The following is a 14,887-nucleotide window of genomic DNA, read 5'->3' on the forward strand; positions in this document are numbered from 1 at the left end:
CCCTAATGTCTGTTTCTATAGGCTTGTGGAGCTGGGCATCTATCCCAAGATGAAAATCAGGGTGCTTTCTCTACCTTTTTCAACTTGGTGTTTTGGTTGTCATAGTGATGGGAGGCGGCCTCTGGTAATTGATTCCTAGAAAAGCTAAACATCTATGGGCAAAGCCATAGTCCACTAAGCAAAATCTGTCTTTTTTCAACATATCCACAGTGCCCAAACAGCTGCTATGTGAGGGTACTGAGGAAAATGCCATGGGGGAAAAAAAAAACTAAATATGACTACAAATTCAATAGATTTATAAATCACCGAAGCTTAAACTATATTCTTTATGGTTCTTAAAATGAGAAATGCGGGTTTTTAAAATGATAAATGCAGGTTTTTAAAATGAGAAATGCAATATGATCTCGTCTGTCATAAATACGTTGACACTACCAAAATAAGCACACTTAAGCTGAACGGACTTAGTGTACACTTTACAGCCTCCTGCTGGGAATCTGGCGACCTCTGAGCTCTTACCGTGGAGTCTGTGGACAGAGGTGATGTGCGGCATGCTGTTCTCATAGGTTTCTCTGCTCTCCGGGGAGGCCTTGGTGAGCGGCAAAGTTGCTCGAGAACCCCACCAGGGATCTCTCCCAGCAGGAGGTGCTCCGAGAAAGTACCTGCCAGCCTCACACCGCCCTCCCTCGCAGGCTTGGGTGTGGAAGTGCCTGTCCTCCACCAGCCTGGAATGGTCCAGCGCAAAGCCATAGCAGAGAGAACCGCGATCTGGAAACTGTCTGTATGCACAGGACAACTCGTGCTGAGAGCCAGGCCTCTCTGGGTCCAGGAGCTGTGGGGAGGCGGTATCAGTCAGAGGACTTCCGCCCCACTGGCTGTCATGGTCAGATTCTGATCTTTCAGTGTGGAATCCCGAATACTGAAACCAAAGGGACAAGGGACAACATCAATAATAAATGGTACTGGAAGGTACTCTACATGCTACAAAAGGAGAAAGGTAATCATTTACACAGTCCCAAACCGTGGGCCACATGACAGTGACCTGCCTACAAGATATGCTGGTATAACAGTGGCACAAGGAGTAACCAACCCTCTTTGACTGGATTTCAGGCCCTTTACCTGAGGTGGAGCCCATGCCTGACACTGCTAGGGGGTTAAGAACCTGAGACTACATAGACCGTGGACCTAGTGGAAAACCAAGTACTATGATTTTGCAGCCATGGCAAGAGAACGATTCTTGATAGCATTCTGCTATACTAATAGATCTATGACTCACTCCACCATCATCAAAGAGGCTTCTTGCAGTAGACAAGAACTAACATGGAGATACAGAACTGAACAATGGGAGAAGAATAAGAAGATTTTGGAGCACTCTGTCCTAAATGGGATGTCTTCATCAAGCTGCTCCCCTTGGGGGAATCAGGTATCTATTCAGACGTGGAAAGATTCTCAGAGCCAGATGTTACAGATGACTCAAAGAAAACAGCGTCTTCCAGACACAAGAGGACTGGTGCACATATAAGTTCACTGACACTGTGGCTGTACACACAGCAGGGCCTGCATAGGTTCAAGCTAGACAGAGTCCCAGCACTGAGAGGAGAAAGTGGACATGGGATCCCACTCCTAATCAAGAAACTATGTACAACTGATATTAGCTTACAAAGGAAAAAATATTTTTTCCAATGCAGTCTTACTGGCTATATTAACCACACTTAAGGGCGGGCTCCATGCCCAGGAATAGTTGGCCAACACAAAACAAACTCAATGGTATTTTTTGTAGACTTTTTGTCTCATATTGCTTTATTCGGGCTTTCCTTTAATCTTGTTGGTCTTTTGCTTGTGTATTTTGGTTTGCATTGTGTGTGTATGTGTGTGTGTGTGTTGTTGTTGTTGTTGTTGTTTCTTTTGTTTTTGTTCATTTTTAAAGAGAAAGAAAGAGCATGGAGATGGGTGAGTGGGCAGGGTGGAAAGGGTCTGGGAGGAGTTGGGAGAGGGCGAAAATCAGAACATAGTGTGTAAAAAATGTATTTCCAATTAAAAGAAATAAATACAGAAAATGGCAAAAAGAAACTCATAAAAAATGACAGAGATTCCTTAATACGAACCATGATTTAGATAGGAGAGATGCTATGATAATTTATTGAGAACTTGATATTTGTTTGCTGTATGGTAACGTCTACGTACATTTATCATGTGTTCTCCATAACCACTCTAATGCAAATATTAAAAGTCTCTGTTTAATATGTGAATAAACTGCTCCAAGTTTTATACTTGAAATCAAACACTATCACTAAAGAAGGGAGATGGGCAGGTAAGTGGTTCAGTCATTAAAATGTTTGTCATACAAGAATGAGGACCAGAGCTACAACCCCCAGAACGTATGTAAAGTTAGACATGCAGCACTGCATATGTGTTATCCCAGCACACACAGAAGCAAACAAGACTCTTTCTCAAACAAGGTAGGAGAAAGGTGTGAGCCAACAGCCAAGATTGCCCTCTTATTACACATTTATACTGTGGGACACATTTACCTACACACACAACTGAACACACACACACACACACACACACACACACAATCATTCACAAACAAAAGAAAAAAGAGTAGAAAGAGGTGAGAGAAAACAGAACTAATGTTGAATATAATGTTATATATTCAGACAGGAAGCACTGCGTTATGATGCTGAAAGTCCACGGCACACTTTCTCTCCTAGCCCACCAGCGGACTAGTGATATACTGACAAGTGGGCTCCACTACCTTTGTCTCTAGTTGGTTGAACACATAACCTGTGCTGAGCCTTTCACAGGACAAAGCAGATGTCCCACCTTCTACAGGTCCACCCTGAGCATGACTCTTCCCACCTGAAAGCAAGCAAGCGACTCTACTCGGGCCACTTGGGGAGAGAGATGAGGCACCCAGGTTCTTGCCTGGCAACCAATCACTATGTTAATAGGGGTCATACTCAGAACAAATCTGAATGCAAATCCCAAGTTCACGAATTCCAAGAACTAGGAATGGCCACCCTAATTATTATTTTGATTATTTCCCAAATGGACAATAAGAGCAGTCAGCATTTTCCATTAAGAAAAAGAAGTCCAATTTGTCTCCTAGCAGGACTGTTCATGGAAGACACTAAGGCAGCCTGAGTTCTGGTCCCTATATCACAACTCCCTGCGACAAGCCTATTCTCCCAGACACGCCAGTCTCTTCTCGGAAGATAGCAAGTACAACTCTTCCTGAGTTGGGAACTGAATGTGGCGACATCTGTGTCTTCTTCAGCAATGCTTAACTCAGAGAGGCTCAGACATCTTTACTGTTCCAAGCCAGGAGTCACCCAGACATCACTCGTTTTTATAAAAGTATAAACTAGACTTTTTTTTTTTTTTGAAGTACTCCAGTCAAGATTTCTGAGCCCTGTTGAGTGGGAAAAGCTTTCCTTGAGTGTATATGGGAAAGTAATATCACAGCAGAGAATAGTCTATGTATTGCTTATGAAGAAAATCCAACAGGAGGCAACCCAGGCATACATGAAGTACGTATTTCAATAGCACCTGAAAAGACTCTGAGAGGAAACCTCTTGTCAATAGCCCGGAAACTATAACAGTAAAGACACTGCCCTGAGCCATGCAAGCAGGCAGAGCAGGGTGGTGCTCACCGACCATGAGTTTAAACTGCGTTGATACTATACATGAAGTCTAGATATAAATGTTTGTATCTTAATGAAAATGAATGAACTTTCACCAGCACACAGAAATAAAACTCTGATCCATAGTTACTCCTCTGTTTTAAGTGGGCTTTTGTCAGTGTGTCTGTGTGTCTGTGTGTGTGTGTGTATGCATGTGTGTCTGTGTGTGTATGTGTGTGTATGTGTGTATGTATGTATGCATGTGTGTATGCATGTGTATGTGTGTGTGCATGTGTGTATGTGTCTGTGTTTGTGTGTATGCATGTGTATGTGTGTATGTGTGTGTATGTGTGTATACGTGTGTATGTATGTGTGTATGTGAGTATGCATGTGTCTGTATGTGTATGCATGTGTATGTGTGTGTATGCATGTACGTGTATGTGTGTATGTGTGTGTATGTGTGTGTATGTATGTATGTGTATGTGTGTATGTTGTGTGTATATGTGTGTATGTATATGTATGCAAGTGTATGCATGTGTATGTGTGTGTATGCATGTACGTGTATGTGTGTATGTGTGTATGCATGTGTATGTGTGTGTATGTATGTATGTATGTGTGTATTACACATGTGTATATGTGTGTATGGATGTGTGTGTATGTGTGTGTGTATGCATGTATATGTATGTGTAGATGGATGTGTGTATGTATGTGTGCCTATGTGTGTATGCATGTATATGGATGTGTGTATTGTGTGCCTATGTGTGTATGCATGTGTATATGTGTGTATGTATATGTATGTATGTGTATGCATGTGTATGTGTGTGCATGTATGTGTGTATGTGTGTATGCATGTGTATATGTGTGTTCATGTGTATGTGTGTATGTGTGTACATGTGTGTGCATATGTGTGTATGTGCGTGCTTGTGTGTGTATGTGTGTGTATATATGTGCATATGCACATTCATGTGCTTATCGTAACCATTGTAGTGAATGCATGACTGTACTCTTCATCTTGGAAAACTGAATTCCATAAGCACTGATAACTTCATCTTCCTTTCTATCCCCCAGCCTTAGACAACTACTTTCTATCTCTATGACTTTGACAATTATAAGTATCTCAAATATGTCTCTGTGACTGGCTTGTTTCACTTAGCAAAACATTCTCAGGTTTATCCATATTGTAGAGTGCATCATAATTTCCCTACACTTTAAGGTTGTAGAATAGTTGATTGATTGTTTACATGACATTTTTACCTGTCCTTTCATTTACTGATGACTTGACCAGTTTCCACTTTTATAATAAACATGTATATACAGAGATCTCTAATTAAGGCTCAAAAACTCCTATATAAAGTTCATTTCATTGGAGGGTTCTGAAAGTGGGGCAGCTAAATTATATGAAAATTTTGCTTTTCATTTTTGGAAAATATTGTCATGCTATTTTCCAAAGAAGCTATATACATTATGCATTCCTGCTAATGCCACACACAAAAAAGTTCTAACTTTTCTGCACACTCATCAGCACTTTCTACTTTCTCTCTATGTATCTGTGTGCACGTATGCATGTCTGTGTGTGCATTCATAAATGTATATGTGTACATGTATACAATCAAACTCATGTGTTTATCATAGCCATTGTAGCGAAAGTGTAAGGCTATATTTCATTGAGATCTTTATTAAAATTTCTGTAAGATTGGTGATATTGAACCTTATCATGGCTGTATCGATCACTGTATCTCGTCTTTGAAGAAATATTTATTAAAATATTTTGCCTATTTAAATGATTGCACAGTTTTGGTTTAAGTTCTTATTGCAGATTTTTTTCTCTTTATTAAATTTTTTTGTTTTCAGAATTCTAGACAATCATTTTATGACCGGGCTGTATCTAAAATATAGCTCTAATTTTAATAGCCCAAGCCTGGTAACAAACCAGTAATCCTTCAGACTGTGAATGGCTAAGTAAAACATAGTATATATCTACCTTGAAACATTATTCAACAATATAAGGGAATGAAGTATTAATAATAGAGCAACATGGATGAATCTCTGCTTGGGGCAGAGAGATCCAACCTTAGAGGGTTGTATAATTCTAATTATATACCATTTTTGGTTATTATTTTATTTTCTCAGAACTTGAAATTAAATCCAGGGTTTTATGCATGCCAGGAGCCATATCTCTAGCTCTCTTTTTTTACTCTTTCTTAAAAAGACAAGTTCTTATCATATTGCCTGGTTTGGTCTTGAGCTCACTCTCTAGTCCAGGCATGTTCTGGTAATGCAATTCTTCTGTTTCAGCCTTCTGAATGGCGGAGTTTACAGGGCTGTACCAGTTACAGCTATGTAACATTCTTGATGGCAAGATCAAAAATAGATACAAAATTCTATAGGTACTTGTTAGGGTTTAGAAACAAAACAGAAGAAAAATCACTGTGACTATTAACAGGAAACTTTTAAGATCCCTATGGAGTTAAATGTTCTGTGCCTTGGCAGTAATAATGTCCTATCATAGTTACGATAACATACTGCAGTTTAGTGAGATGTTACCACTTTTAGTATTGTGACAATTCTGCTAAAATAACACATATATCTACAATTTTATCAATCACATGCTTCAATTTCATACAAATGTATATTTGTATCAAAGTTAAATTTTAATTAAAATAGCTATAAAATAAATCAGAAAAATATAAGTAAATACACCACCCAGTGCCTGTAATGTAAAATATGACAGTGTTGAAAAATATATCAATGGTGACAATAAGTTTAAATCAGCTTACATCACAAATAAGAAATGAGATTTTTAAATTGAATTCCCAGAACAAAACATCAATCTATGATGATGATAGACAATATTTCATGTACTGGAAACAAAGCATGTTGTGCAAATGTGAAAATTGGAATTCAAATCCCATAACTGATATAAAAGTTGGGCCTGATCCTGTGTGCCTGTAAGTCACTGGGAGTTCTTGGCCATCAGCCTTGCTCCAGGTACAGAGAGACTCAAGAGAATAAGAAAGAGTAACAGAATAGGAAACCAAAACCACTACTGTGACTTTTTTGTGTGCATGAGTATACATTCATGTACATATATGCATTTGCCATATGCCACACACCACATATACCACACTACCACACACACACACACACACACACACACACACATACACACACACACACACACACACACACACACACACACACATTATAGGGCTGAAGAGATGACTCAGAGGTTGAGAGCACTGACTGTTCTTTCAGAGGTCCTGAGTTCAATTCCCAGAAACCACATAGTGGCTCACAACCATCTGTAATGGGATCTGATGCCCTCTTCTGCTGTGTCTGAAGACAGCAACAGTGGTACTCACATATATAAAATAAATAAATCTTTTAAAAAGCGAATCTAAGGAGTTGGGGATTTAGCTCAGTGGTAGAGCACTTGCCTAGCAAGCACAAGGCCCTGAGTTCAGTCCTCAGCTCCGAAAAAAAAAAAAAGAATTAAAAAAAAAAAAAATACATGCAAAAAGCAAATCTAATATATGTATATATATATATACATACATACATATATCAATTACATGCTTCAATTTTATATAAATGTATATTTGTATGAAAATTAAATTTTAATTAAAATAGTTATAAAATAAATCAGAAAAAGATAAGTAAATATGCCACCCAGCATCTGTAATGCAAATATATATTACATTTATATATATTAGATTCTTATTAGATTCTTGTATATATATTAGATTATATGTATATGTATATATAATATATAATGCTACCTTTCATGTAAATATAGAAGTAAAACATGTATATCTTCTAATTTTTACATAAAGAAACACAAGATGTATAAACCAAAGAACAAGAAAAGTAGTTCCTACCAGGAAGGAGAAGAAGGACTGACAGAAGGGAAATAAGAAGCTGAGTCCCAGCGCTATCCGCTGAAATGTCCTAGCAGCACTCATACGCTCTCAGGGAACAATCACACTAAGTATGTGTGTTTTTGTTTCTAAATATTATTCTTCTCTAAAGGAACAGAGACCATTGGAGAAATTGTTCCTTCCAGAATTAGGGCAGGTAGGAGGAGAGTCTGAAATACCTTGGAAAGGCGTAAAGTAAGAATGTGCTCAAAAAATAAAATTCTGGCGATGTGTCAAAAAGATATAGAAGCCAATTTTAAAGAATTTCCACTGTCAAAATAGAGAAGATTTAAGCAAAGGCACATAAATGCAGTAACAAAAGATTTCAGTACACCAAACAGTAATGAACTTATGATGAGCAAATACATGGCTAACCAGTGGTGAGCGGGGCCTTCCCCCAGGATAGGGACAATCAGCTATTGGGGAAGGAGTATTTAGGTTAGAAAATATATTTGTAACCAACCTATCAAGGATTTCTTTAACCTTAAATGATTACAGATGAGGTATCAAGAGAGTTTTATGAGGAATAAACAACTTTTAGGGTCTTTATGAGTCTATCCAAAAAGTTCCCTTTCATTTGAAAAAGATAAAAAGTGGTTATGTAATAGAGAAAGCAGATTACACTTTGGCCAGGTGATAAGCATTGGCATCTTCAAACAACTCAATGACTGTTGGAGGCCTCTAGGTGAACATACTCCGGTGAGGGTACTCATGGGACTACTTCAGAGGTAACAGGTAATCCAAGTGAACAATGGAGCTGCAGCACAAACTCAAAAAAAGTACATAAAATAATTCTGCTTTATTTTCTAAAACTGACAACACAGAAGAAAAGTGGCGAAAACAAGGATCTACTTAAATAAAAAAAAAACTGTAATGTGCAACATCTACACGCAATATAAAGTCCTGGATGGGATTATGCACTGCCAGGAAACTGCAGACATTGTGACAAACAACGGTGCCTTAACCTTACATTTGTAACACGAGGCTAAGTATTTTACTACTGTGAGTATCCTCAGACTGATGGTTATACTGAAGTTAGCTGGAAGAATGTCTGTGTCCAGATGAAATACACAAATACCAAGGTTTAAGTAAGAGGCCATCATGTATATATCTACTCTCAAATATCCAGAAAAAATATAAAATGAGAGAAAGGAATGAATCATGACAGAGGAAATTGAAGAGACAATTAAGTATTGGGAATGTAAACTGTGTGTGTGGATAAACTGTAATAGCACTGTCGGTTTTCTTTACATATGCAATAATTTCAAAATAAATATTTGAAAATGCAAAAAAATCTTATGTCTTATCTTTATAAAATGACTTGAAATAAAGTCCTTTGTAAAAATACATTTTTTTCTTGACTAGAAACTTGCTCTAACAAATCTTAAACTTAATTGCTTAAATACCTTCTTTCTCAATAATGGCTATGATCTTTGATCATAAAAAGACAATTTAAGGGCTGGAGAGATGGCTCAGCGGTTAAGAGCACCACATACTCTTCCAGAGGTCCTGAGTTCAATTCCCAGCAACCACATGGTGGCTCACAAACCATCTGTAAAGAGATCTGATGTCTTCTTGGTGTATCTGAAGACAGCTATGGTACTTTATATATAATAAATAAATAAATCTTTAAAAAAAAAAAAAAAAAAAAAGACAATTTAAGGAGTTGTAGAGATGCCTCAGCAGTTAAGAGCACTGACTGCTCTTCCAGAGGTCCTGAGTTCAAATCCCAGCAACCACATGGTGACTCACAACCATCTGTAATGGGCTCCGATGCCCTCTTCTGGTGTGTCTGAGAGCTACAGTGTACTCACATAAATAAAATAAATAAATCTAAAAGAAAAACAACGAAGGATTATGCCTTTAACCACAGCAATCTGGAAGCAGAGGTAAAATAAAAAAATCTCTGTAAGCGTCTGGTCTGTAAGTTCCAGGTCAGATAGGTCTAAAACAAACAACCAACATCCTCCTGAAAAAGTGCATTATCCAGATGTGTTATTTTCACTGCACTAAGAACATTACAGACATATAAAAGATTAAAATATGCATTTCCAACTGCGAAAAGAAATCAGACTACTACCCAATCCCCTACACAGTCTTCTTTCACATACACCTACTTTTCTTGCCACAGTGTACTTTGCTCCCAATGTTTCTCAGCTTACACACTGATAAAAGCCTAGAGACACAATGCAAACATAGAGAAGAGACATAGCATATGTAGTGGTTTGAATCATATTGGCCTGCTTATTCCATTTGCATGCTTAGCCCCCAGTTGATGAGCAGTCAAGGAAGGATTAGGAGGTGTGGCCTTGTTAAAGTGGGTGTGGCCTTATTGGAGAAGGTGTGTCACTAAGTCTTTGAGATTTCAAAAGCCCACTCAGAGGCGCTCTCTCTCTGCTCGATTCCTGTGGATAAGGATGTAAAGCTGCAACAGGACTGCCTATATACTGCCATATTTCCTGTGATGATGGACTAAATCTCTGAAATTGTAAGTTGGCCCCCAATTAAATGTTTTCCTTTGTAAGAGTTGCCTTGGTCATGATGTCTCTTCACGGCAATAGAACAGTGACTAAGAGAGTAAGGATTGAGAAGCATACATTCATGGGGTCACATGCCACCTTGTGGATGGTTCCTCTAGCCATTCTTAGTATCTATACATTGTCAAGTAGAAGTATGATTTATGAGCTATTGGGCATCTATCTACTCTTGTTTGAAGAGTAGCACTATGTCCTCTTTTAAATCTGAGAATCTAAATGACTGAATTTCCTATTTTAATTAGTTTACATCAATCAGAAAAAGTTCACTGAGAATTAATTTTGGGTTAATTCTGCTGGAATGTCTATTTTCATTTCTTAGAAAACATATTGTCATTCTGGGTACATTACGTCTTAATTAACCCCAGACTTTTTAATTTTCAAAACAAGCATTCATATTTTCCCATGTAAACTAATCAGATGAAGAAAACCCTTGTTCTCTTAAAACAGGAAACCATATGCCACCACCAGCTCCCCTTTGGGATTCAGCTCAAGAAAGAATTATTTCTTCCAGGAGAGACTGTATCTCAGAAGGTTAAAGGTCCAAGTTATCAGTCTAGTCTTGGGTGCATCCAGTGAAAACTGTTTACAATAAAGTCTGCTAGTTCATATGGAAAAGAGTTACCCTTCCCTCTTCAAAGTGCTTACATTAGTATAAACACAATGATGCAGACAATAACCTTAATACATGATAATGATAAGCACCCAAATAGGGAGAAAATGAGTTAAAAAAAAGGGAACCATAGCTACCCTTTGATACTTTGAGTTGCGGGCAGTAGGTAAATGAACTTTGATTTAGAGACCACATACTCTGATTTGCATGTGTTTACTGATGCCAATTACAATAGCTACTAATAATTACAGTATTATTAATCAATGCATTGTCATAGAAATATGACTTGAACAACTAATATATGCCCAAAGTGACATGATTATGAAGTTTAAAAGGGAAGGAGAAATCCCAAAATCCTATATCTGTCCACTACCCGCTTTGATACACGGAGATTAAAAAAGAAAAAAGTAACAATGCCCTTCCTTTAATGTTTATACAAAAGGGTCTATTTCCAACTGGTACACCCTACTAAGTGATCCTCGCACTCCTTGGGTGGTGTCCCACCATCACTAACACTCTCAAAAAGTTACACCCATAGATGTTCCTTTCTGCACAGTCAGTACTAAACTGCAGTCAGCTTCCACAGCATCTTCCAGACAAGTGCTCTGCAACCCAGCCGGGAAAAAAATGCCAGGTGGTCCAACGACAGACGTTACCGTGATCTATTCTTATTCTGGCAAATCATTGAGGTTTTATCATTTTTAGCCGTAAAACGTATTAAGAGACCCTCTGATGGTGAAGTTCTGTTTTCCATGAAAAACTTTCACGCTATCAAGCATAAGCAGCTTTCTTCTTGATTTGTGTCTGAATCATGAGAGAGAGGGGAAAAAAAATCACAGATGCAGACTGCATTGTATTGGGAACATATGCATGCTTTTAAATCACTTTTATCTTACTTTTACTAATGTAACCCTGAAACATAAAATATGTAATTTTTTTTACTCACTGTTATGGGAAGAACAGATGGTGAAAGAGTTAGATTAAAGTGGTACAGCATGTACATTAGAATAAGCCCGCTGCTTGGGATGCTTCTTAGTCAAGAGTCCTGTTTACTCTCAGGAAAGGCTGTGGCTTTCACAGATAGGGAATGCTACAGGCTTTCTCCAGGATGAGGAACAAACAATTTTTAAAATGAAAATAATGCAAGTTATTCATTTGAGGCTGACTGAATTCATGTGCCCAGATCACATAACTATACAACAGGCAAACCATGGAGTACTTTTCTAACTTGAAAGAGCATAGGGCTCCAAAACATAACTGTAATTGTGAGAATACTAAGTGTACATCACTTTCTACATTCCTGATATCCTAGACAAATCTTGATACCACTGCTTCAACAACAAATCATTGTCATAAGAATAAACCAGAGGAATTCTGCAAAAATATATACATAGAAAGGTTAGGTGTAATGTCATTGCTATATAAATGTTACGAATATTTAGCTTTGGAAATATTCCTCTGAGAAATTATGTAACTTATCATATGGTTCCAAAAATAATTTTTAATATTAAAATACTGGGGCAGGTAATCAGTGTGTCTACCCCACTGATGTCCCTACAGTCTGAAAGGCCTCCTAGGATATATGCTGCACCTAGGGCAATAGATAAGGGACCCTTCCAAAATGACTACAGGAGTTGGAACCCCTGAAGAACTCAGCAGACTACTGACCAATCCACTCCACTCGAACTCCATCTCCCTTCTGGCCTGAGCCTTCTACTAGGGCAGATTATCAGCGTGTCTGCCCCTCTGAAGAGTCCACAGTCTGAAGGTGTCCCAGGAGATCTGCTTCAGGCAGGGAAAAGGACCCAAAGTCTGAGGGCCTCCCAGGAGATTTGCTGCAGTCAGGGTACTAGGTATCCCAGGAGACCTGAAGCAACCCAGGGACACAGGAGGCAGACTTCAGACAGAGATACACAGGCCATTTAACACCAGAAATAACCACATGGTGAGAGTCAAACACAAGACCATAAGCAACAGAAGCATCATCAGAATCTAGTTCTCCCATCACAGCAAGCCCTAGATACCCCAATACACCTGAAAACCATGATGCTGTTCTAAAATCCTATCTCATGAAGATAATAGAGTCCTTTAAGGAAGATAACTGACTGAAAAAATACAGGAAAACACAGGTAAACATGTAGAATCCCTTAAAGAGAAGACAAATCCCTTAAAGAAATACAATAAAACACAATCAAATAGGTAAAGGAATTGACCAGAGGTTGAAGACCTAAAACTGGAGGTAGAAACAATAAAAAAAATCATAAATGGAGGCCACCCTAAAAATGGAAAACCTTGGAAAGAGGTCAGGAGCTACAGATGAAAGCATCAACAACAGAATACAAGAGAGAGAAGAAAATCTCAGGCATAAAAGATACCTAAGAAGGCACAACAGTCAAAGAAAATTGAAAAGATAAAAACTCCTAACCCAAAACATCCTGGAAATCAAAGACACAATGAAACAACCAAACCTAAGAAGAATAGGAATAGAGGAAAGCAAAGATTCCCAGCTCAAAGGACCAGATACAGTTTTGAACAAAATCATAGAAGAAAACTTCCCCGACCTAAAGAAAGAAATGGCCGTAAATGTACAAGAAGCCTACAGAATACTAAACATATTGAACCAGAAATGAAATTCTTCTTATCACATAATAATTAAAACACTAAATGCACAGAACAAAGAAAGAATATTAAAAGCTGCAAGGGGAAAAGGCCAGGTAACATATAAAGGCAGACCTATAAGAATTATACCAGACTTCTCAACAGAGACCCTAAAAGTCAGAAGAGCCTAGACAGAGGTCATGCAGACCCTAAGAGAACACAAATGCCGGCCCAGGCTACTATACCCTGCAAAATTCTCAGTCATCATAGATGGAAAACCCAAAATAGTCCTTGACAAAACAAAATTTAAACAATATCCATCTACCAAACCATCCCTACAGAGGATTCTAAAAGAAAAACTTCAAAACAAGGAGGGTATATACACCAAAGAGGAAAACAAGAAATGAATCATCTCACAACAAAACCAAAAGGAGAGATCACAAACACATAATACTATCTATAACAACAATCATAAGAGGATCTAACAATATCTGTCTTTAGTATCTCTCAATATCAACAGACTCAATTCCCCAATAAACAGACATAAGCTAACAGACTGGATATGCAAGCAGGATCCAACATTTTGCTGCATACAAGAAACACACCTCAATAACAAAGACAGACACTACCTCAGACTTAAAGGTTGGAAAAAAGTCTTCCAAGCAAATGGTCCCAAGAAACTAGCCACAGTTACTCTCATATCTAAACCACACAAAGACACAACAAAGTAAGAAAGCTTCAGACCAATCTCGCTTATGAATATTGATGCAAAAATTCTCAATAAACTTCTAGCAAACCAAATTCAAGAACACATCAAAGCCACCATTCTCCACCATCAAGTAGGCTTCGTTCCAGGGATGCAAGGTTAGTTCAACATACTAAAATCCATTAATATAATATACTATATAAACAAACTCAAAGAAAAAATTCACATGATCATCTCATTAGATACTGAAGAAGCATTTTACAAAATACAACACCCCTTCATGTTAAAAGTGTTAGAGAGATCAGGAATTCAAGGCCCATAACTAAGCATAATAAAAGCAATATACAGCAAACTGACAGCTAATACCAAATTAAATGGAGAGATACTTGAAGTAATTCCACTAAAATCAACAACAAGACAAAGCTGCCCATTCTCCCCATATCTATTCAAAATAGTTCTTGATGTTCTAGCTAGAGCAATAAGACAACAAAAGGAGATCAAGGGGATACAAATTGGCAAAGAAGAAGTCAATATATTACGATGTGCAGATGATATGACTGTATACATAAGAGACCCAATAATTCTACTAGAGAAGTTCTACAGCTGATAAACAACTTCACCAAAATGGCTGGGTATAAAACTAATTCAAACAAATCAATAGCCTTTCTTTATATAAATTATAAATGGGCAGCGAAAGAAAATAGGAAAGCAACACACTTCCCAATAGTCACAAATAATATAAAATATCTTGGTGTAACTCTAATCAAACAAGTGAAAGATCTGTATGAAAAGAACTTCAAGTCTCTCAAAAAAGAAAGTGAAGAAGATCTCAGAAAATGAAGAGATCTTCCATGCTCATGGATAGGTAGAATTGACATAGTAAAAATGGCCATTCT

The 14,887-nt window shown here is 37.8% G+C and overlaps 1 protein-coding gene across 1 annotated transcript in view; it reads right to left on the minus strand.

Annotated features, from left to right (window-relative positions):
• Positions 1–14,887, minus strand: part of LOC116886993 (single-minded homolog 1-like) — a 73,692-nt gene that overhangs the window by 7,040 nt on the left and 51,765 nt on the right. Inside the window, exon 5 of the mRNA XM_032888472.1 lies at positions 517–916. Coding sequence (XP_032744363.1) covers positions 517–916 — 400 coding nt within the window. The remainder of the gene's footprint in view (positions 1–516; positions 917–14,887) is intronic.

This window comes from Rattus rattus, chromosome 18 (assembly GCF_011064425.1).
Source record: "Rattus rattus isolate New Zealand chromosome 18, Rrattus_CSIRO_v1, whole genome shotgun sequence".
In the NCBI taxonomy this organism is placed as follows: Eukaryota; Metazoa; Chordata; class Mammalia; order Rodentia; family Muridae; genus Rattus; species Rattus rattus.